General features: G+C 59.1%; 1 protein-coding gene across 1 annotated transcript; it reads right to left on the reverse strand.

The window, feature by feature from the left end:
• Positions 1 to 157: 157 nt before the first annotated feature.
• On the reverse strand, positions 158 to 22731 carry LOC308633195 (beta-parvin-like; the record flags this gene model as incomplete). The annotated part of the gene is made up of 6 exons (XM_081265735.1): positions 22573 to 22731; positions 16663 to 16803; positions 10785 to 10900; positions 8497 to 8555; positions 4816 to 4835; positions 158 to 294 (listed from the first exon to the last, which is right to left on the reverse strand). The coding sequence occupies exons 1-6, from the start codon at positions 22712 to 22714 to the stop codon at positions 158 to 160; spliced, it is 615 nt and encodes a 204-aa protein (XP_081121861.1). The 5' UTR covers positions 22715 to 22731.
• Positions 22732 to 23052: the final 321 nt, after the last annotated feature.

Below are 23052 nucleotides of genomic sequence, written 5' to 3' on the forward strand. Positions count from 1 at the left end.
TGTTTTGTTTATGATTTGTATAGAGTGTGGTGGTTGTTTACACTGTTCACATAATTATTTATTTAATTTATCAAAATTTGTTTATATAAATATATGCAGGCATATGTATTTATGTTGGGGATTGAACTCAGGGGTGCTATAATACTGAACTACATCTCTAGCACATTTTGACTTTATTTTCTGCCCAGCAGGTGTCGAGACAGAGGTCAGGGAGGTGGGGGGACCGGCTCACCTTCTTCACCAAGTTGAGCTTGTCCGGTGCGTGATCGAAGAGCGTGTCGAAGGCGTCTCGCTCTGCAAGACAGGCCAGGAGGGGACGGGAGAGGGGCTGATGGAGGCCACTCATGCCCTGATGGCCGGTCCCCTCCCCGGGACGCTCTGCCTGACGCTCCCGCCCGCCCAGAGTCTAATTCCTGCCAGAACTGAAGGGGGCGCCCTCAAGGAGGCTGGGCAAGCCGGGAGCCCCGGCACCGCGCACACAGGAGGCCTCCGAAGTGCTGTTCAACAGGGCGGGAAGCTCTCCACGGGCCACAGGATGGCACTGGGTCAGCTGCCCGGCCACTCCTGTCACTCAAGCCGTCCCCAACTCTCCCTCTCCACGTCCTATGTCTACCTGTGAACGGCGTCTGCAGATCCAGTCACCTCTGCCTCCCCAAAGCAGCTGGGCCCACACACAGGCTGCCCGCACCCTGGGGCCCTGCAGCCTCCTGCCCAGCGGGCCTCTGGCTTTTCCCCATCCTCCCCTTTAAAGCGCTACTGAATCCTTCCTTATCCTCCCGCCCAAACCACTGAGCCCAGCTCCTCACCATGCTTAGAGTAGAGGCCCTTCTCCCTCCAGTGGGCCCAGGGGTGGATCAGGCACCCTCCACACTCAGGCCCCTGACTTCATTCCACCCACCGGCCTCTGACTGCTCCTGCAACGAGCTACAGGCACAGCCTGCCCCGGGGCCTTTGCACCTGCCCTATGGCTGCCTCACTGCCTTGCACCCCTAGGCACCTCTGAGGGGCTCCCAGCCTCCACCAGCTGTCCTTTCACTGAGAGGCACTTCTGTGCTGGACCATCCACTCCCCACGCCTGGGACCGTGGATGCCTGTCCCCTGCACTGGCTGGCTCCTGCTCGGGGAAGGGTGGGCCCCAGCGTGCAGAGAGCAAAGGAACTGAGACACTGCAGCTCCCGACAGCATCCCGGGGAGTCTGCGTCCACAGGGACAACTTCAGGGACGGGATGGGTGGCTCACGCCCCCTGCAGTGCCCGTCCACCCTCCTCCTCCCAGGAGGGCCCCTCGCTGCTCTGACCCCCACCTGGGTGGCCCCCTGACGGCTGAGCACGTGGGAGGGCACGGGGCTGGCTGGCTGACCCCTGAGGGGGGCAGGTGGACAGGAGCACAGAGCTGCGGGAACGGCCGCTGGCAGAAGGGACCAGCAGGAGAGCGCATGGAAGGGACCTGGGGCCTCCGGCTTCTGCCTCGGGATCTCTGGGGCAGGCGGTGCTCAAGACGAGGACAGCAGAGGCCTGAACCCTGCATGGGGGCCTCCCTGCCCTCCCGGGGGTGGCCAGGCCAGCATCTGTGTCACCCCCAACCTGTCACAGGACAGTGAAGGAGGGAGGAGCCGCCAGGCCACTGCTGGAGGGAGCAGCTGCCTCCTCCCTCCTCCAGGCCCTAAGGGAAAGAGCTGGACACCCCAGGGCCAGGGACAGGAGGTGGTGGACGCTGCAGCTGGCCTGCCCAGCCCAGAGCTCCTGGGGCCCAGGAGCCTGCACATGCGCCTGGGGTGGGGGGGCAGAAGCCTCCTCCGCCCAGAGCCTGGACGGCCCTCCCGGCCGGCCTCCCAGCCTCAGCCTCCACCGCAGCAGATGTGAACGACTTTACCGCCATCAAATCAGGTTGTCCCCAATGAGACAATCTGTCAAGGGCACAAAAAGGGCTCAACGTCACCAGGCAAGACCCAGCTTTAGACACTGCTGACGGAGGCCCCGGGAGCAGAGCGCTTGACGTCAGCTGGTATATTTAGCCAGGCCACTGCTGGGCTGGTGGAGTCAGGCCACACGGGAGGCCGCCGGGCAGGAGGGGACGCCCATGCCGGCTGCCGCTCACCTGCACCAGGGGCTGGAGGGCTCTGAAGGGGGACAGTGAGGACTAGCCACAGGACCCAGCACACATCTGTGTGCCTGAGGGGATAAAGGTGGGTCCGGGCTCTGATCCCAGCGGCACAAGGTCCACAGGCTTCGAGGTGAACGGCCTCCTCCCCAAGCGCACTTCCTGCTCTGAAAGCAGTGGGCACGGTCCCTGCCCACTGCAGTCCAGGAAGAGGAGGCGGGAGTGCAGGAAAGCCCAGTCCAGGAGGTCAGGGCTGGCCTCTGTCCCTTGGTGCTCCCTGAGGACGAAGGAGTCCTGCAGTTTGAGGGGGCTTTCTGGACAAGAGGAGGAGGGAGGACGGCGCTCCAGGCGGAGGAACAGCACGTGGAACAGAGGGCGAGGAAGCCCAGAGTCAGGCCAAGAGTGGGGGGTGGGCGTGAGCAAGCTGGCGGGGGCAGCCGGGCGCCGTGGGAGCAGCGGGCACTGGGCAGTGCCGTGGCGTCAGGCTACAGTTTCAGAACCAGCTCTGCTGGCCGGAACCGGGAGGCCAGGAGGGGCGAGGTCAGGCTGTAAGGAGGAGGAGAGGTGAAGGGAGCACACGGTGTCCCTGTCCTCACGCAGCCTGGGAAGGGCCCAGTGCTGGGGCGGGGGCGGCTGCCAGCGAGAAGAGGCACAGCCAGGTATCGCCATGGAGACCAGACTACAACCTCGGCTCCCTGGAGAGCGCTTCCACCCAGAGAAAAGCCTGCTCCCCACCTCTGCAGGACCCTGGGGACAGAGAGGCAGGAGCGGGCTCCTGGCAAAGCCCAGCAGCAGTGTCACCAGGGGCCACCTGGTGCCCTGGGAGCTCCCAGAGTGTCTAGGAGCTGCTGCGGGCACTCAGGCACTCGGTGGGGGCTGGGGTGCCGCCCTGGGCTGTCCAGCCCACAGGACACTTGCAGTTCAAGGAGCCCTGAGCAGGGAGGAGGGGCAGGAGCCCACAGGTCCACCTGGTCTGCCAGGCACGAGGAGCCCGGCGGGTGTAGACATGGACACGGGCAAGAGCTACACACTCCCTGTGCAGAGCCCTCGGCCAATAGGTGAGGCGGGTGGGAGCACCTGCAGTCACTGGGTAAGTGACATCGGAGCCAGGAGCTGACGGGACGAGCGTGGAGCAATCCTGAGGGGGCAGGAGGCCTGGGGCCTCAGGTGGAGCCTCCACACGGGAGCAGGGCCTGGAGGCCAGAGGGGAGGTGTGCAAAGGGTGCTCAGAGAGACCCTCGGGTAGGCAGGAATGTATTAGGAAGGCTAAGGACCCCCCAGAAATGGATAGTGCAAAGAACCCGGCAGCTGCGAGGGGCAGCTGCGAGGGGCAAGTGGGGAGGCCACGGCGTTGGAGGACGCAGTGTGTGTGGTCAGACCCGGGCAGCGGGGCTGAAGGGGGCCACGGGAGGTGCACCTCGGCCACCCCTGCTCCCCAGCCCGCCCCCCCTGAGGCCCGGGGGACCAGGAGCTTGCTGTCTGCGTCAGCAGGAGCCCAGGCCGGGGGCAGGACGAGTCTCCTGTCACCCACTAATAGCCCCGGGTGGCGCTCAGAGCTGAGCGAGCACAGCCCTCGGGCCTCTGGTGGCCTCAGCCTCCCCTCAGAGGCCAGGCCGGGCCCCATGCCCGCCCACTCCCGGGCCCCCACCAAGCTGATGCTCCGTGACCTCCCACAGCCGAGTCTACGGGCCGCAGAGGACGCGAGGGCCTGGGCCCCTCTGTCGGTGTCACCCCAGGGTCTGAGCTGCTCTGAGCAGGAAGGGGCAGGGTGCCCGGCGGGTACTCTCGGGCGCCCCACGCCAGCCCTGGGCTGCCCTCCTGCAGCCTCTCCCTTGGTGACCAGCCTTCCCCCCTCCTCCTTTATTTGTTTCTTAATAAGAACGACATGAAAAAGGGTAGAATACAATCCCGTGTGGCGGTGAGTCCTGGCACAGCCTGAGGTCTCCCGAGGAAGCCCAGGGGACAGTGTGCTGCCTCCTCTGGAATCCCAGGCCTTGGGGAAGTCATAGGACGTGGCGCTGGCTCATCCCCAGAACAGCCTCGGGGCTGGGCTTCAGGGGCATCCTACCCAGGACCCCAGTGACCGCACCAGGGCCAGCCGGGCGGGGCCTTCTCCTCCTGACGGTGCCGGCCCCTCCCCACCCGCTGGAGAACAGGCCCTGGGGGCCAGTGCTCCTGGTTTGAAAAGTCCCCCACAGGTGGCTCTGTCCAGGAGGCCAGCTGGGCTGCCCACCTTCGGGGGTACAGACACCAACACACGTGGCTGGTCCCTGTGCTGCCACCCCTCATTGGTGATGGGGTCCCAGGCTTCAGTGGGGGGTGGGCAAGTGGTCAGGACCCTCTTTGGGACACCCCTGAAAACTTGCAGGAAAACCAGCTGCAGGGGAGCAGGGCCCTCACTCATGTCACTCGGTCCTCTGTCCCTTTTCTCCCCATTGCTGGGGAGGGACACAGATGAAGGGGCAGCGAAAGGTCACCAGCTGGAATGAGAGCCTCGGTGGCCTGACCCCAGGGAGGGCTGTTAAACCAGAGACTGTGAGGAGCCCACTCCACAAAGGCCCCTCCCTCCCTCCCAGAGGCACCCAGTCACCCGCGGTCACACAGGCAGTCCCCTCCCTCCTCCACCCTGCCCCTCCTGCCCTGGGGCCCCACGGCCCTGGGCCCTGGCTCCACTCCCCGTGTGACCCATGAGCCCCAGGGCACCCCGGTACTCACCAAACCGGCCCATCATCTGCCTGCAACAAGAAGAGGGAGAGGGGGACAAGGAGAGAGGGGACAGGGAGAGAGGGGACAGGGAGAGAGGGGGACAGGGAGAGAGGGGGACAGAGAGAGGGGGACAGAGAGAGAAGGGGACAGAGAGAGAGGGGGATAGAGAGGGAGGGGGACAGAGAGGGAGAGAGGGACAGAGAGGGAGGGGGACAGAGAGGGAGAGAGGGACAGAGAGAGAGGGGGAAATAGAGGGAGAGAGAGGGGGACAGAGAGAGGGGGACAGAGAGGGAGAGAGGGACAGAGAGGGACAGAGAGAGAGGGGGACATAGAGGGAGAGAGAGGGGGACAGAGAGGGAGGGGGACAGAGAGGGAGAGAGGGACAGAGAGGGAGAGAGAGAGAGACAGAGAGAGAGACAGAGAGAGAGGGGGACAGAGAGAGAGAGAGAGGGGGACAGAGAGGGAGGGGGACAGAGAGGGAGAGAGGGACAGAGAGAGGGGGACAGAGAGGGGGAGAGAGAGAGAGAGAGAGAGAGAGGAACAGAGAGAGAGAGAGACCGAGAGACAGAGACAGAGAGGGAGACAGAGAGGGGAGGGGGAGAGAGCTGTCAGACGGTCATCAGCGGCTCAGTAAGCAACATGACAGGGCAGGGCTGACCAGTTCAAGTGTCCCTGATGGGACCCGAATCCCACCTGGCTCCCTTCTGTCCATCTGTGGACACATGCAGGGGGCTGGTGCAGGGGCTGACACTGCACAAGACTGGCAGCAGGTCACCCCCTCGGTGGGCACGCCAGCCACCTGAGTCGCCCTCTGTAGGGGCTGCATACGAGTCACAGGAGGGACCCAGTCCTGCAGGTCTCCCAGCAGCCTGGGCCACAGACCTCGGGTCCAGGGCTGCAATGGCCCCAAGCCCTATGTCACTGAGGGCATGCCGTGAGGAGGCCAGCCCGTGAAGGACAAGGACGACTAGTTTCTCTGGAAGGCGCCAGTGCCCGGGGCACAGCCCTGCCCCACGCGACCTTCCCGAGGGGCCGCAGTTGAGCTCTGTTTCCTCCCCAGATCCCTGTAGCACGGGTGCTCGGGTTCTGTCTTGTTTAACAGACGCTGATGTAAGCACCTACTATGTGCAGGCCAGGGAGACACAGAACTAAACACCGCAGGGACAACACGGAGGGCCCGGCCTGGGACTCCAAAGGTGAGACAGACACCTGAGCCTCCCAGGGGAGGTTTCTGGAGAGGGTGACCTCAGGGCTGCCGCTAAGAGAGACCAGAAGGGACAGAGACGGGATGTGGTGGCCATGATGCCTTCAGCATGCCTCGTCGCAGGAGGACGCACAAGGGCCCGGTGGGGAGGTACCAGAGGACAGGCAGCACAGCAGGATGATCCCCAGATCCTCGGTGGCCATGGGAGACGAGGGGCGGAGGGAGCAACCCAGAGTGGGCAGGTGAGGAGAAGGCTGGTGGGACGGGGCTGGCGTGGCCCGGGAAGGGACCACAGCCTCCACTCCCTGCACTGCCCTCCCGGAAGAGCCCAAGACCCGGGAAACCCGGGCTGGCTCCCTGGCTCTCAGCCGGCCTGTGTGCAAATCCCCCCAAAGACTCCCTCGGGGACGCGTCCCTCCACCTGCCCCTCCACCTGCCCCCTCCACCTGCCTCTCCACCTGCCTCTCCACCTGCCCCCTCCACCTGCCTCTCCACCTGCCCCCACCACCTGCCCCCTCCACCTGCCCCCTCCACCTGCCTCTCCACCTGCCCCACCACCTTCCCCCTCCACTTGCCACCTCCACCTGCCCCCACCACCTGCCCCTGCCACCTCTCTACCTGCCCCTCCACCTGCCTCTCCACCTGCCCCTCCACCTGCCTCTCCACCTGCCTCTCCACCTGCCCCACCACCTGCCCCCTCCACCTGCCTCTCCACCTGCCCCCGCCACCTGCCTCTCCACCTACCCCCACCACCTGCCTCTCCACCTGCCCCACCACCTGCCCCCTCCACCTGCCTCTCCACCTGCCCCCGCCACCTGCCTCTCCACCTGCCCCCTCCACTTGCCACCTCCACCTGCCCCTGCCACCTCTCTACCTGCCCCTCCACCTGCCTCTCCACCTGCCTCTCCACCTGCCCCCTCCACCTGCCCCTCCATCTGCCCCCGCCACCTGCCTCTCCACCTGCCCCCACCACCTGCCCCCGCCACCTGCCCCTGCCACCTGCCCCCTCCACCTGCCTCTCCACCTGCCCCCTCCACCTGCCTCTCCACCTGCCCCCTCCACCTACCTCGCCACCTGCCCCGGGCAGGATCCTGCGTTCTGCTGACAGGCTCTCTGCCTGCACCCTGGCCCACAGCCCTCAGGAGAGGAGCCAAGTCCAACAGCCTCTCTGTGCCCAGCCGGGGCTGGCGGGCATCAGGCCCCCATGTGCTGATCCTGGCTGGTGGATGTCAAGGCCACCTTCCCACCCTACTCCCCTCTGCACCTGTCGGGCTTCACCCAGGCTGGCTGCAGGGCTCACGACCCCCCCCCCTCTCCGGTCCTTTTATCCTCGGAGGTAGGGGGTGGGGAAAGGTGGCCGTGGCGTGGTCCAGGGCTGCACGTCTGCCTGCAGCAATGGGCTGGACCCCTCCTGATTGGAGGGTGGGGTCTGTCTCCACCCCTGGCCCAGGGAGACCTGTCACATGCTCTGAGTGCTGAGGGGACCTGGGGAATACTCTACTGGACTCACTTAGGCCTGCCCAGCCCCATGGTGGCCCTTGGATGTCCACAGTCACACAGCAGCCCTGGCAAGACTGGCCAAAGAACCGCCCGGCTGAGCCCAGCCCAAGCCGCTGACCACATACTGCCAGCAAATGAACAGGCTCCAAGGTGGGTCCAGGTGACAGTCGGCGGCCGGACGCCACCCCAATCCCAGTTCCTCCCAAGCAGCTTCTCACTGCTGGACGCCCGGCTGCCCAGGGACCACGATGCCGGGCACAGCACCAGTCCCCCCCAACTCTCCTCATTCCCTCTCGAGGGCTTAGAGCACCCAGGGGCCGCATGGCAGACCACACACACGCAGCCACCTCGACACAGCTTCCCCAACAGCTCACGGGCTGCGAGCGAGGGACTGGTTTCCCCTCTCCCAGCTTTGAAAGGCTGTCCATGAACCCACAGCCCAGTGTCCCTCCCTGTGCACGGAGCTGGTGGGTCTGCTGACGATGGATTCTTTGAACCTCCTGCCTCACCTGCAGCAGGTTAGTGCGGAGGCAGAGAACTCTGAGGTCCTCGGCGGGCGTCCTGACGGCCACCACAGAACCGACCATTGGATCTGCTACTTCCGAGGGGTTTGAAGCCTTTCAGACAGTTGAGAAGTGGCCCTCTGGCCTTCCCAGAGAGCCTCACTTGTCCAAGGCAAGCGGGGACTGGACCCGTGGCGTCCCTCTGAGGGAGCTGCAGATAGGTACCCGGCAGGGCCGGTCTCCAGGGCCTTCCTGCACCTTCGGCCTCCACCCAACATCCCTAAAGCCCTTCTACAGGAAGGAGAATGGACTCCGAGGGCGAAGCTGGAGTGTGTTTGGCAGGGGAGGCCAGGATGGCCTACACGTAAAGGCTCCCGGAGGGCAAGGGACACAGGGACAGCCCTCAGACCCGGGTGTCCCTGGCTGAGCTGCAGCCTGGGCTCGCTCGGGCGCAGGGCCTGGAGGGCCCGACGGTCCACTTACTCTGTGGTCGAGGTCAGCTCCTCCGACACGTGGCTGGAGTGCAGCAGGCCTTCCCGCTTCTGCTCGTCCCCGGGAAGCGAAGCAGAGAGAGGAGGTGAGAGGACTCGCCACGCACAGGGTCCCCGGGCAGGAGCTCCCTCCCCACGGCTCAGAGGCTCTTCAGGTGGCCGCCGGGGAGAACCTACGGCAACTGTCCCCCGTGTGGCCTGACAGCGGGCCTCAGAGGGGGTCTTGGAGGAAGCGCCCGGCTCAGAGTCCCCAGAGGGACTCAGTGTGCCCCAAGGAGGGGCGGAGGGTGTCTGAAGGATGGGGAGTGACAGCCGGAAACACCCAGTGAAACAGCTCCCTGCTGACCCCTGACCTCAGACTTCTGGCTCTCCCGTCCGCCTGCCCTCCTCCCCTCTTACAGCTGCTCTGACTCAGCAGTCGGGGGGCTACCCCACGGCACCGGCCGCTCCTCGGGGCTGGGCGGGTACACAGGTCATGGAGGTGTGCTGTGGGGTGACAGCTGCAGGCGCTCTGGGGGGACCCTGGTGGCCACTCAATGCCACCACCACCGCAGGCCCCTGCCGGACCCCTCGCAGGATGGGGGATCGCTTCCTGAGGCGGCGGCCCCCATGAGCCCACCCGAGATCTGAGTCTCCCTCCTTCCCGAGCGTGGCCTCCTGAGCCTCTGGGGCTGGCCCCTGTTAATGAGGAACGGCTGGCCCTGGCCAGCAGCCTGCTCGGGGCCTCAGGCTGACTGAGTCTCAGAAGAGTTTTCCCGGCGAGGCCAGAGACGTCCTGTTCACTTGTTCACACACCAAACACGCACTAGGTGCCTACTGGGTGCTGGGCCCAGGCCAAGGTATTGGAGACTTAAAGCCGAAGAGTGTAAAGGTAGTGGACTCTGGTGGGAAGTCACTGCAGGTCAGTGACCCTGTGGTACAGCCCAGGCCCTGTGGTAGGAGGTGGACGTGGCCCTGGCCTCTGTTTATTCCATCCTTGAAATCCCACGGGCCTTGCATGGCCCCGCCTGGACTAGCGAACCGGACGCCCGAGCAAGTCCAGACGTGCGGGGACAGACCAGGGGATGGCAGGGCAGGCAGGGCGGCTCGAACGAGGCCGGGAGGCCAGCCTCTGAGCAACGGTGCGGCCAGCTCGGAGCCCCCCCTCCCTTTCCTCCATGCTGGGTGTGGCCCTGTGAACCCCGGTCAGTGTGGGAGGCACCTCGAATACTTGCTGGGGTCAAACATTCCGCAAACCCAAGATTGCCTTGGACCCAGCGCAAGCCTGAAAGGGGACACCCGGACGCTGAGCCTGCGCCAGCCCGGCCGACTCTGACTTAGGTGGGCTCGGAAACCAGGCTCCCCGTGTCCTTGGGAAGCCTTTCCCGGCCGGCTGCCTGCGACTAGGCATCCAAGATAGGGACCACAGGATGGCCTCCTGGGGCCCACGTCACCGTGCTGGCCACAGACATCCTCCTTAGGCAGGAAGCGGGCAGAGCAGGCAGGTGACCTTTGCTTAGTGCCAGAGAGGGGCCTTCCAGCCAGGCCAAGCCAGCACCCGGGGTGACGGGGCGGTCAGATGGCTTCAGAAAACAGCGTCTCAGCCAGGTTCTCGTGGACCGCAGGCGCCACAGAACTGGTGAGTCCAAAAATCAGAACGCATGGCCGGACGTCTCCAGGGACGTAGAGCCCTGAGACCCCCAGGTTCCCAGGAGCAGAGGCAGCTGCTCCTTCAGGCCCGAGGGGGTCTCCTCATCTCGAGACCCCAGCAGCCCAGCGAGCGCCTGGTGCCTGCGAGCTGCTCAGTACATTCACCAACAAAACTGTGCCCGCACCCCGGGGCCCCGCACCCAGTGCCGGGGGAAGTAGCGGGGGCAGGGCAGGCCCGGGGGTCCCAGTCCTTCTCCGAGTGAATCAAGAGAAATGAATCCCAAAAAAGAGATAATGGGGATGTGGGACGTGCTCCACCGCAAATGCTCGGAGCCTTTAATTTGGGGATCTATTTCCTCCCGCCGGCCCAGCCTCCTCCAGTAATAAGCACATTCAAGGGATTGAATTCCAACGAGTTGGCTTTGGAGAGAAATGAATGTTCTTTTCAAAAATCTGGAAAATTAAACCTCAACACCCTGCAGCCGCTGCCTCTGCTCCAATCAGCGCCATTGTCCGCCCCCCGCCGTCCACCTCGGAGCCAGGGCCAGACCCAGAGGTAGGCGCTTGAGAGGGAAAATCTGCAGATGGAAGGCTGCGGAAGGGGACGTCACGTTGCCTTCCCCACGCAGGACGCACCCGCTGGCTACTCACCCGGACGACCACCACCTGCACGTACACGTGCTCCGGGAGGCGGATGGGGGCCCGGAAGTGGGTGGCCAGGGCGATGAGGAGGTGCAGGATGGCCACCAGGTTCTTCCCGTGGATCGCTGTGGCAGGGAGGAGAGAGAGGCTCAGGGAATCCGGCCGTCCACAGGGCGGTGTCCCCACGGACCTCAGAGGCAAGGACAGGACAGGCCGTGGACAGCACCGCGCCGGGCCTCCAGCGTGAGCTCCTCTCTCCTTTCTAGTTCTTTCCTTCCTCTGCCCTGGGTGACCGTACGACCACTTTCTAAAGCAGCCTGGCTTTTAAAGCAGTGAACCGGGAGGAGGACGAGTCACGGCCACGTGCCACCACAGTAATGACGCCATCATCTTTGGCTCCCAGTGACTTCTCCCTCGAGGCCAGTGGCTGTCCCATCGGGGTGGGCTGTCCAGGACAGAGTCTCTGGGATGCTGGATGCCGACTCCCGCCTGGCCCAGGTCAGTCTCTGTGGCCGCCCACTCTCTCCAGCCCCAGAGTGCAGGCCGAGGCTGGGCAGCTGCCACCTCTGCCCATCCCCACCCATGGCCCCTGCACCCTCGAGGCTGGGTCTCTCCAAGTTCTCAGCCAAGAGGCCAGGGCAGGAGCCCTCTCCGCAGCCTGGGCCCAGCTCCCCAGGCCCCAGGGCCACGGGGCCAGCAGGGAGAGCTCTGCACCCCGACTGCCCTGCAGGGGTTGGGGGCAATGGACCAGAGTGGTCCAGCTTCTGTTGGTCAGCTCTCCCCTCTCGCTGAGTGCCTGGGCTGGGGACACTGTGACGTCACACCCTCCTACAGCCAGCTCACCCTGTGGCACCTTCCTGAGGCTGGCCCAAGTTCCTGGGGACTTGCTTTGGGGGCCTTCGGTAAAACAGCTCTCTTAGAATGAAGGTCCTGGGGGTTTGGAGTCTGCTGAGGGCCATTACCAAGTAGAAATGACGCATCAAAATTTCCTTGCTAGAGTACCCCATGTTAATGATTTCGCTGTTGACATTGCATGTAAGGTGACCTTGCTCAAAGACCAAGGCGGATCCGGGTTTAGAGCTGATCAGGTTTGAGGAAGTATCCCGGTCCTTGGGTTAAGGGCGTTCCCAGTTTAAGACCTTGGATTTTAGGGAAGTTCGATGTTGAGGATTATTGCTGCTGGAATTAGGGCGTTCCTGCTACCTGAGCTCCCTTGGAGTTCTCGTGAGATTCAGAGAGGATTTTGGGAAAAAAGCCTCGTGTAGTAGGTGAATTGGGCGGCAGCAGAACTGGGATTGCCCCAGAACGTGTGTGGAGGCCGGTGTGAGTTCGGGAATAAAGATTTGCTGTTTGAATCTACAAAGCTGTGTGGTGGCTCGTGATTCTGTGCCCAGCCAAGACTGCGGCATTTGGTGGCCCGTACTCGGGATGTCTGAAGCTTGGGGGTAAGTGAATTTGCTCACTCCTGAAGGACAGCAAAAAAAATGGGTGACCATTTCAAAAACCAATGTGTTCTTGTTGTGATTTATTTTTTTTTATTTCAAGTTGCCTGTTCATAGAACTTTCTCAGGCAAACTGGGGAAAATGGTTGACTCAAGGTTTGAAGTTGTTCGCCTCCGAGGAAGAGAAATTGTTAGAGGAAGAAGGCACCCCAGTAAGACCAAGAACAGTTAGGGCATATGTTGATACAATACAAAAATGTAGCCCATGGCTTTTTAAAGACGAGTTATTAAGTATATCAATGGGACCATCATGGTATCCTGTAGAAGGATTTTTCTTCAACAAGAAAGAGATGCCTAGTTCTGTTTACTATACTTGTCTAAGATCTTGGTTTTTACAGACATCTGATTAATTTACAAAGCTAACGTGTTAAAATATCAACCACTAAATATGAAATCAAGTACTCTTTACTTACTAAGTTCCATAAGGTAATATATTTAAACATTATGTGTGTTTTCATAAATTGGTAAATGGAAAAAAGTTTAATATTGCTTTGGTCTGTGTCTTTGCTGAAACAAGGTTACTAAGTCTTAAGATTCTATCATGTGTAATTTATATACAAAAAGTATAAGAAGTTTCAGTTGGGTTTCAATTACAATATTATAGTACCTTAAAAAACATGAAATTATTTCATCTTATTAAAGTGGAGTAATTTGTCTAAATCAGAAATTTTATAAGGGTTGTTTCAGAATGTGAATTTATAAAAAGGGTTAACGGTTAAAAAGAGATAAAAATATTCAAGATGTGGAAATATATTTTAATATAAAAGGTTAAAGGAAAAAGAAATGTTTCTAGATGAGATAATCTCTTTGTGGTAAAGTAAAAAGTTGTAAAATGCCATTTAAAAAGATTTTGAGGAAACTAGACTTAATTTAAAAGCTTGAGAAAGGAAGAAAGAAGAGAAAGATATTTGTACATGGCAGATTGAGACAAAGCTTCTTAATGGAGTAAAAAAAAGGCCTTTGGTTGAAGGGCAGCCATGTAAACTAACATTAAGCGATTTAAACAGAATCTAAGCCTCGTTTAAAAGAGTGAAGCTGTAGGTGGTGAAAAAGTACATTTAAAAGTACAGTATAGATGATAATTGGAAGGCTTTAAAAGGTTAAATTGAAGGTGGTCGAGATACCTTCATGGCGGAAAAAAGATTGCTTTACTCATCAAACTATTTAAATGTACTTATTAAACCAAAAAGAGGGAGATGAGATAATCTTTGTGTGGTAACGTAAAAAGTTGTAAAATGTCTAAATAAGTTGCAAAAGGCTTTAAAAGGTCAAATTGAAGGAGGTTAAGATGCCTTCATGATGGAGGAAAAAAAAACCATGAAAATGGGAAGATAATAAGATAAAAGATATTTAGATAAGAAGATTAAAAATTTGAAGTGGAAAACTTTAAAAACAGAAGTACAGAAAGGTAAAGAAAAAAAAAAGAGAAGATGTAGAAAGATAAAAAAGATATAGGAAGATAAAAAAAGATGTAGAAAGACAAGAATTTTAAACCCACAAAATAGGAAACAAAAGAAAACTAGGAGAGAAAAAAGCAACTAAGGGTAAATATAAAAACCTTAGAAGAAAACTAGAAGATAGAAATGAGATAGAAAATGGTTGAAAATGTCAAGGAAAGGTATTTCAGATAGAAAATGCAAGAGGCTAAGACAACTATGGTTTAAAACCACATCAAAAAATTAAAAGGACTAAAGTAATTCTAAGAACTAAGGCAGAATGCTTTTGAATGACTTACATTTAAAAGGATCTTATAGGAGTATATATCCCCCAAAGATAAAATAACCCTTTTTACTCTAAACTTTCTAAATTTGGATTCATCAGGACTTAGTGCTTCGGAAAGACATATGTATCCGAAAAATGTACATAAGCCTAAGGTACTTTGGAAAGATATTCTAACAGGACAATGGAAAGGTCCTGATCCAGTTATTGTCTGGAGTCGGGGTTCCGTTTGTGTTTGTTTCCACAGGGAGAACAGCAGCCAATTTGGATTCCAGAGACACTAACTAAAGCAATTTCTACAGAAGAAAAAGATGATTTGACTCAAATCCATAACAGCTGATATCCAGAGCTCCAGCTTGGCTATTCTTACATCTGCGACAGTGATTAACCACGGTGCTTTTTTCAATATCTATTTTATTATTGCATTTTTCCCACATCGTAAAGTTCTATTTTATTTTTTTGAGCTCATACAAACCTAGGTTAATGTTTTTCTGATCAGTTTTATTTTTTGACTATGTTTTATTTTTTGACTGTAGAGTTTTTAAACATTGCAATGGAGATTTCACCTAGGTAAAACTACAAGGCCTTTATTGTCTTATGTGTTGTATGTTATGTGTGCACTGTTTTGTGTTGTATGTCAGTACGTGTGTATGTCCATATTTCATATGTGAGGAACGCTCATGAAAAAATGGATCCGAATTTTTTTTTATTCACGTGATTTAAATGGTTTAATTTAATTTAGGTAAACAGCTGTTAATGATTGTTTTTAAAGCTGGTTAACAGATCTGTTTGCTTACTAATTTAAATTAGGTAAACAGCTGTTAAGGATTGTTTTTTAGGAGGTTAACAGATCTGTTTGTTTACTTTCACCTTTCCTTTTCATTATATTTAATAATTCTGTTCAGGATAATGTCTCTTTAGCATCATTGCCAGAATTCCCATCTCCATCCCAGTGCCGGTGAAGACTAAGATAAAACCAAACTACAGCTTCTACGATAGCTATCACAGTAAACTGTATGAACTGATGCATCAATGAATATAACTCAACAAGTAATGCTCAATCAAGGACTCGATTTACTTTGGGAAGAAATGGACAAATTGATAGACTCCTCCGATTTGAACTGCCTGCAGAACTTGCCTGGACTATATATCAGTTGCATGCATTGTGAACTATCGTCTGATGCAGCGAATTGTGGTACTGCTGGCATATCTTTGCTGATGGTGTCACCAGTGATGCAATTTCCTTGCCAGCGCACCCCATGTTAATTGTGGTAATGCTGGCATATCTTTGCTGATGGTGTCACCAGTGACACAATTTTTCCAAAGGAGCTGTCAATTGGCTTGGTGTCGTGGCATTTCTGTATCCTCCTCCCTTCTACTAGTGATGGTCTAGAATTTTGGGGGCCAACAGAGGTGAGGCAAGAACCTCACCCCCCCACTGGCACCAAGGCTAAATTTGGGGGCCAACAGAGGTGAGGCAAGAACCTCACCCCCCCACTGGTGCATAGGCCTATCCACAAGCATGGCTGAATGCTGGACCGGTAGTCAGTGACGGGTTGATCTGATTGCAGTGGATTCAACCTAAGACAGGAGGCTGACGCCTAAAGGTCAGTTTTCCCATGACAGGTAAGAACCATATGTTGAATTGGACAACCTACCAGGCATGGTCCTTAAGCCACATTGCTTGTTGTTTAATTAATCAGAAGGGGGGAGATGCTGAGGGCCATTACCAAGTAGAAATGACGCATCAAAATTTCCTTGCTAGAGTACCCCATGTTAATGATTTCGCTGTTGACATTGCATGTAAGGTGACCTTGCTCAAAGACCAAGGCGGATCCGGGTTTAGAGCTGATCAGGTTTGAGGAAGTATCCCGGTCCTTGGGTTAAGGGCGTTCCCAGTTTAAGACCTTGGATTTTAGGGAAGTTCGATGTCGAGGATTATTGCTGCTGGAATTAGGGCGTTCCTGCTACCTGAGCTCCCTTGGAGTTCTCGTGAGATTCAGAGAGGATTTTGGGAAAAAAGCCTCGTGTAGTAGGTGAATTGGGCGGCAGCAGAACTGGGATTGCCCCAGAACGTGTGTGGAGGCCGGTGTGAGTTCGGGAATAAAGATTTGCTGTTTGAATCTACAAAGCTGTGTGGTGGCTCGTGATTCTGTGCCCAGCCAAGACTGCGGCAGGAGTCGAGTCCCCACAAGAGCCCCTGGGGACGGCCCTGCCTCTGAAGTCTCCCTGACCCGTCCAGCTGGGGCCACTCCTCTGCTCTCCGCCCTCAGGGTGTGCCCAGCAGCCCGCTTTGTGGCCTCCTGCCCCTCCCCTCTGCACTGCCCTCCCGTGGGGCAGGAGGGTGAGCAGGTCTCTGACCTCCAGGGCCAGGTGCCTTGGGGGGGGGGAATGTGCAGAGGCAAAGGCTCCATCCAAACACGCCCTCCCTGCCAGGCGCGGTGGCACACGCCTGTAATCCTAGCAGCTCAGGAGGCTGAGAGAGGAGGATGGTGAGTTCAAAGCCAGCCTCGGCAACAGGGAGGCACTAAGCAACTCAGTGAGGCCCTGTCTCTAAATAAACACAAAATAGGGCTGGGGACGTGGCTCAGTGGTCGAGTGCCCCTGGGTTCAATCTCTGGTACCTCCCAAACCCCCAAAAGACACGCCCTCCCTGCGCCACTCACAGTCCACGCTCCACCTCAGCGCCCAGCCGTGCTGCCGCAGCAGGTCCAACACGGCGTCCAGAACTGTCTGCAGCTTCTGCTTTTGCCCGATCTCAGACTGGGTCACCTCAGCCACGTTCAGCTTGCGGTCCGCCAGCTTCTCTGCAAGAGAAGGACGAGACTGGAGGCTGCGTGTCAGAGGAGGCAGGAGGGGCCAGGGTGGCCTGGTCACCTGCTGACTGAGGCCCCCGAGGTGGAGCAGGTGACTGCAAGACACGGGGAGTTTTGAGATGTGAAAGTAAGAACCCCAAGTCCAAGGTCGTTCCACACCAGAAGGAAGAGCATGACGGTGAAACGTGGAGCCCCCCTGCAGGGGTGAAACGTGGAGCCCCCCCTCCCCAGATCAATCCATGAACACAAAATGGAAGAGTCACGGAAGACCCCACTGAGGGCAAGGGGCACCTGGAGGAGTGGGCAGCTCGGTGAGGAGCCCGTCCTGGGGACATGAGCTTAGCGGGGCCAGGAAGGCTCTGGGGCCACCTCCCTCCTGCGTGCCACTCCCACTGGCCCCGTGGACGTTCTGACACACAGAGAAGTTTGCTAGAGCTTCACGGGGCTGGCGCCATGTTGTTCCCTAGAGGGAGTAGCAACCGGGAGGGGCCTGGCGAGTACAGGGACTGTCACCTGCGCTCAAGATTCAATTACTGAGCCAGAGACCCGGCCGCGGCCTGCGTTCCTTCAATTTCCCTGAGGAGCGAGCACAGCAGCAGGTGAGGGCAGGGGACAGCAGACGCGGGCACCGGCGCTCCAGCCGCCCTGGTGAGGGCAGCGTGCGGAGGACCCGGTTCCCCCCCACTCGTAGATTCCAGGCTCAGACGTCGGGGCCAGACCTCCTCCAAACGGCCAAAGTGTCCCGGGACGGTCCCAGGAGGGCGTTTAAAACCCCACCTGCTAGGTGACAGGCAGAGTCCTGGAGCTCAGCAGGCAGGGACAAGGGGTCCCGAGTGCAGAGACAGGCTGGGTGGGAGGTGACCGAGGGGGTCCTGGACACACCAACTGCGCACCATCCAGCTGGGCCGAGGGCAAGAAGGAAGGGAAACAAGAGCCCACCACGCCGGCCTGGGGACGGTGACGCCTGGCACACGGGTCCCTCCACCTGATTCCATCAGCCCTGCTGAAGAATCCAGTGTCCCAGAAACACCCTGGAAACCCAGCAAGCCGGGTGCATGAGTGTCCCAGGACCTAGCACAGGGCAGATCCGGGGCCCAGGAGCCCAGTCCAGTAGGACAGACGGGGACCCGGTACACCCCTCCTGTCCCCTGCCAGCCACGTCACCTGGGGTGGAAGTGGAGGTGGAGAGACAGAGAAGGAAACTGCACCCATCCCCAGGCAGCGTGACAAGGCCTCAGAGGAGGGGGACAGCCGAGAGTGGTCCTCGTGTCCGGGGCTGCCCGCCTGAGGCCGGGCGGCTGGGCTGGTTTCTCCTGAGCCTCCTCCGGCTCCTTGACTCCACCTTCTCCCTGTCCTCGCATGGCCCCGCTGTGTGTCTGGGTCCCAATCTCTTCTCCTTATAAGGACACCAGTCACCGTGGCCCAGCCCCCACCACGAGGCCTCAATCGACTTCTCCAAACAGTCTCACCCTGTGGGGTGGACGGGCTTTAGCGTGTGAGTTTTAGGGGGACACACCCAGCCGTAACGGAGACCAGGGAGGCTGGCTGTGCCTGGGGTGGCCTGGGCTGGGTCCTGGGTGGCACTCCACGTGGCAGGGAACCAGGGACGTGGCTGCTGGGCCACCAGACATCACCCTGCCCACTGTTGAGACGGGAGCAGCCCAGGCTTCGCCGGGGCCTGGACTCTTTTCCCAGCTCAGAAAGAGACAGAGAAAAGCCGCTGGACCTCAGGGAGTTGGGAGGCAATGGTGACAGCAATGGGGGCTGCAAACACAGAGGAAGTGGGCAGGGGTGGGCTAGCAGAAGCAGTAGCCGGCCCGGGAGCCCCCACGGCCGTCGGCATGGCACCCTCTGCCCATAAAGAGCAACGTAGCACAGATGTGCCCCAGAAACCCGCCTGCCATGGAGACTGGCAGCTCCTCTGGGACCAGCCACGGGGTCCTCACCCGCGGCAATCTCCACATGGCCAAGCTCAGAGGCCCTCTCTGTCCCGGACTCCTCACCCCGCCTCCTGGACGCACCCTCGGTCCCTCCCAGTACAACACTCCTTGTGGCCGATCCTGCCCAGCTGCTTTGCTGGCTCCTCTTCTTCCTGACCACTCCTGCTGACCACCACAGCCCACTCCTCAGATGCACAGGTGGCAACTTTGGCCTTGGTACTCGGCCAAAATCCCGTATTTGGTTTTAGATTTTGCCTTTTGTAGCCAAGGAGTGAAATGCCTGCAGCAAGATCTCTCCTGGAATCTGGGCCTCGCTCAAGAGTCACGCGGGCTACCAACACGTCTCCTCAGGGTCACAACAGGTCCCACACCTGGCACGACGTTGGGGTGTTCTGTCGACAGCTGAATATCCCTGAACGTTGTCCTTGTCTTCAACGTGGGACACTGACCCATGGACAAACAAGAGACTTTCAAGTGGCCTTTCGAGTACTTATTGGGGACCCTCAAACAAGGAGGACCAGCAGCCTGGCCACTGTGACAAGGCTGCGGAGCCAAGGGAGCCTCCCCCACGCTGGGCACAAGACAAAGGCGCGCAGCAAGGCTCGCGGCCACTGCAGCTCGAGGAACTGCTGCATTCGCGGGGCCAACTGAAGAGGGAACCGAAAGGACATGAAGTACAGCCAGAGGACAAGGACGCCTGCTCCAAAGGATGGCCCTGACGCGGGCGGGGGATGGCATTGTTCATACCCCACCGCGGCTGATGCGACACAAATTCAAGCCTGTCCTGTGATCCTGAGATCCGGTCACTGAACCTCACACCACTCTGCAAGGCCTGGGGACATTTTTTTTTTTTTGAGATGAGACAGGTGGAGCAGAAACAAAGAGGTAAATCCACATTTATAAAAACAAAAAGTTTCAGAAGAGCACGGCTCAAGTTTGCTCATGAAAACACTAGGAAGTGTCTGTTCCAGGTAGAGAGAAAAGGCCAACTTGAGCGACGGCTTCAATAAAACATCCCCCCAGCAGCCAGATCCCCGAGGCCCAGAGTCCACAAGGAGCTAAGTCTTCACAGTCACTAGTCCTTCTGAGGGAAGCTGAGAGCCCAGTCTGCTTCACCACCCATTGTACCTTGAGGACAGTGACAGATAAGGTCAGTGTGCTGCTCTGGACTCCTCAGTTGACAGTCTCCACCAGCTCACATGTCCAGTGTGAAAAGAGTGACCAGCACCTGGCTGCTGGGAACGAGTCTGCACCAGCACCCAGCTGCTGGAAATGGCTGTGCACAGCACCCGAGGAAGTCAGCTCCACTGGACAGAGGGACATTGGCACCCACCCACTGACCCTTCACAACAAAGTCACGATAACTATGAAACAGCCTGAGGGACACTTCAGATTCATCCTGGAACCCCAGAATCATCCTAAGACGGGATCCTGCCTCAGCCAAACCGACGTCCCTCGTTGGCCACCTGAAGTTCAGTCAAATAAGGAATTTGGAGCCCCCTCTTCCAGGTGACGCCGTCCAATCCAGGACCCTGAGCGCACATGGACTCTGCGGCTGGACTCCAGACTCCTGCCTAGCAGTGGACTTCAGGATGCAGAGCTCCTCCCCGGGCAGCTGTCACCCCCAGAACACTGTCCCTGTCACACTCCTGCCCTGGTCAGACCTGCAAAGACAGCCTGGTCAACGTCCCTGCGCCAATTCCTGACCCTCCTTCCCATCTCTCTGCACCCAGAAGCCCACGTGGCCTTTTAAATCTCCAGCTGAGACCATGTCAGGACCCTGCTCAGGGCCTCTAGTGGCCTCCTGTCATGTGGGAGAGAAGCGCTGCTTCCCAGGCTGGACGCCCTCTGGCCCCATCTGTCCTCCCAGCCTCGTCCCACGACCGCGTCTGCACGGCTGTCCCCCCCACCACTGACCGTCTACACAACAGGCACTTCCTGGTGTCAGAGCCTTGGCCTGGACGTCCTTCCCTGTCCTGTGCGCAGGTCGGCTCCTGGGCGGGGTCCCTGGCTGTCCAGTGCCACAACTGCCCCCGCGCCCACAGGCTGCTCTCCCCCGGGCTCCCTGCCCCTCACAGCGGCTCCTTAGGCTTCAGGTTGAACCGTCCACATGCACCTCGTCCTCTGTCCACCCTCGGCTGGAACACACACCTGGTGGCCCTTAGGCTCACCCTGTGTCTGGAGCCTGGGTTGCCTAGACCCGCCCTGGCACTGCCAGCCCCTGAACAAAGGAGCGGGTGACCTCACGGTGACAACAGCTTCCCTCCAAGTGCAGTCCGGAGGACAGGGGACCCCTCCTGTCACATTCCTCACGACACAACACCAGGGTCACCCCAGGGACTGGGTGGCACGAAACAACCCACAGAGACAGAGGCACCTTCTTCTTTGGGTCCTGTGACGGCTGCTCTGACCCTAGGGGTCAGTGAAAAGAGCCAGCACAGGCTGACCCCTTTGACTGGGGAGAAGCCATTCAAACGAGGCCAGGGGTCAGGTTTCAGGGGCTGAGTCTAGCTTCCTGATGTCCACTATCAGCAGGTCGAGTGACATCTAGGAAGCCACAGCCAAAGGCAGAGCAGAGAAGGGGACACACCAGGGCACTTCCCTGGAACATTCTATCCCAAACAAGGCAAGGGGTGGGACCGCAGCAGAACAGGTGAAGTGGCTCAGCCCAGGGGGACACGCCTACTCAGAAGACTGGCCTTGGGACCCCAGCAGGGGGACAAGACCAAGTTCCGAGTCCCGGCAGCACCGCGCCAGTCTCAGCCATCTCTCAGATCCCCGTGGGCATCAGGACTGGAGGGCGTGGTCACTCAGTGCGGCTCCGCACACTCCCCGGCCGTCCAGGAGGTGATGTGACCCAGCGCTCTCCCTCAGCAGGTGAGACGGTGGCAGGGCCATTTACATCGCCCAGAGTGAAGGACTGGGCCTCCCCACACCCTCGCTCTGCAGAGGCCGCCCTGGGTGTCTGGCCTCCCTCCCTGGGCAGAGGCTCCCCTCCTACTCCAGCCCCAGGGCGCCTCCTCCAGGCAGCCCATCTTGTCTGCGCCCCCAGCTGCTCTCTCTCCAGTCCGTGGCCCCCAACACCCCGCAGAGTCCTGCAGCCCCCGCCCCAGCCTCTGCCCCGCCCCCGTCCCCAGGGAGGGGCCTCCGTGGGGTCTGCAGGGAGGACGAGGCTGGCTTGGGGTCCAGCACAGGGCGGGTGCTGGGAGGAAGGAGGCCCTGATGCGGGTCTGCCGACCCCACCCAACGCGGGGGCCTGGAGTCTCAGGGTGACACTGAAGAGGCACATGAACAGGCTCTCCCAGGTGTTGGCCCTGAAGACACCCCAGAGCGTCCCGAGGATGGGAAGCCATGCCACAGTCAGCAGGCGGGGGTCCAGGGCGCCGAGGCCAGCAGGCCCCGCGCACGTCACCCCCCCCTTCCCACTGAAGTGGCCCCATCCACGTGGTCACCAAACTGCAGGACCCTTCCCGCCCCACCCACAGATGTGCCAGGCTCCAGTCACCCCGAGGACCAGGGGACCCCAGGGAGCCAGGCAGCAGCCACCCTGGCCAGCTTCTCCGTGGTCTTTCTCATTTTAAGTCCTCCCAGTGACCGCAGACCGGGCGCCGGCCACGCTGAGTGCCACGTGCGCTGTTCAGGGTGGCGCTCTGTCCCCGGTGACCCAGGAAGGAGCTGGGTGACTGCGGCCTCCACTCCTGCCTCCCTCCTGAACCACACCCTCAAGTGTGAGGCCACTGTCCCTGGACCCCTTCCGATCAGGACATCGGCCAGGGTGGCCCTGTGAGGACGGTGGCCCAGCCCGGGCTCTGCCACTCACCCAGCAGCTTCTGCAGCACCTGGTCGTCGTAGAGGTCCTCCTCCAGCTGCTTCACGATGATCCTGTCCTCCACCAGCACGTCATTGACCCAGTCCAGCAGGACCTGGGGGAGCAGGCCGTGAGCCAAGGAAGGGACGGCCATCCCCGCAGCCCACACCACGATGGCCACCAGACAGGCCTCTCCCAGCCCACGGCCAGGGCAGGAGGGGCTCAGCCCACGCAGCCCACACACCTGCCCTGGAGGCCGGGGCTGCCCAGGGAGCTCCCAGCGCCGGGTGAGGAGGGCCTCCTTCCTGCGGGGGGCATGACGTGAGCCAGGAGGTGAGGTGACCCGAGGCGGGGGCACGGGAGTGAGTGCTGGTACTGCCACCCCCGGCCCCCAGGCAGGAAGGGGCCCCCCCTCAGGGCTGGGGGAGCCCCAGGCTGTGGCTGGAGGGTCAGCCTGGCCTCTGGCCAGCTCGCAGCCCCTGCTTCCTGCAG

Source organism: Spermophilus citellus, assembly GCF_964194105.1.
Source record: "Spermophilus citellus genome assembly, chromosome: 14".
NCBI classification, from domain to species: domain Eukaryota; kingdom Metazoa; phylum Chordata; class Mammalia; order Rodentia; family Sciuridae; genus Spermophilus; species Spermophilus citellus.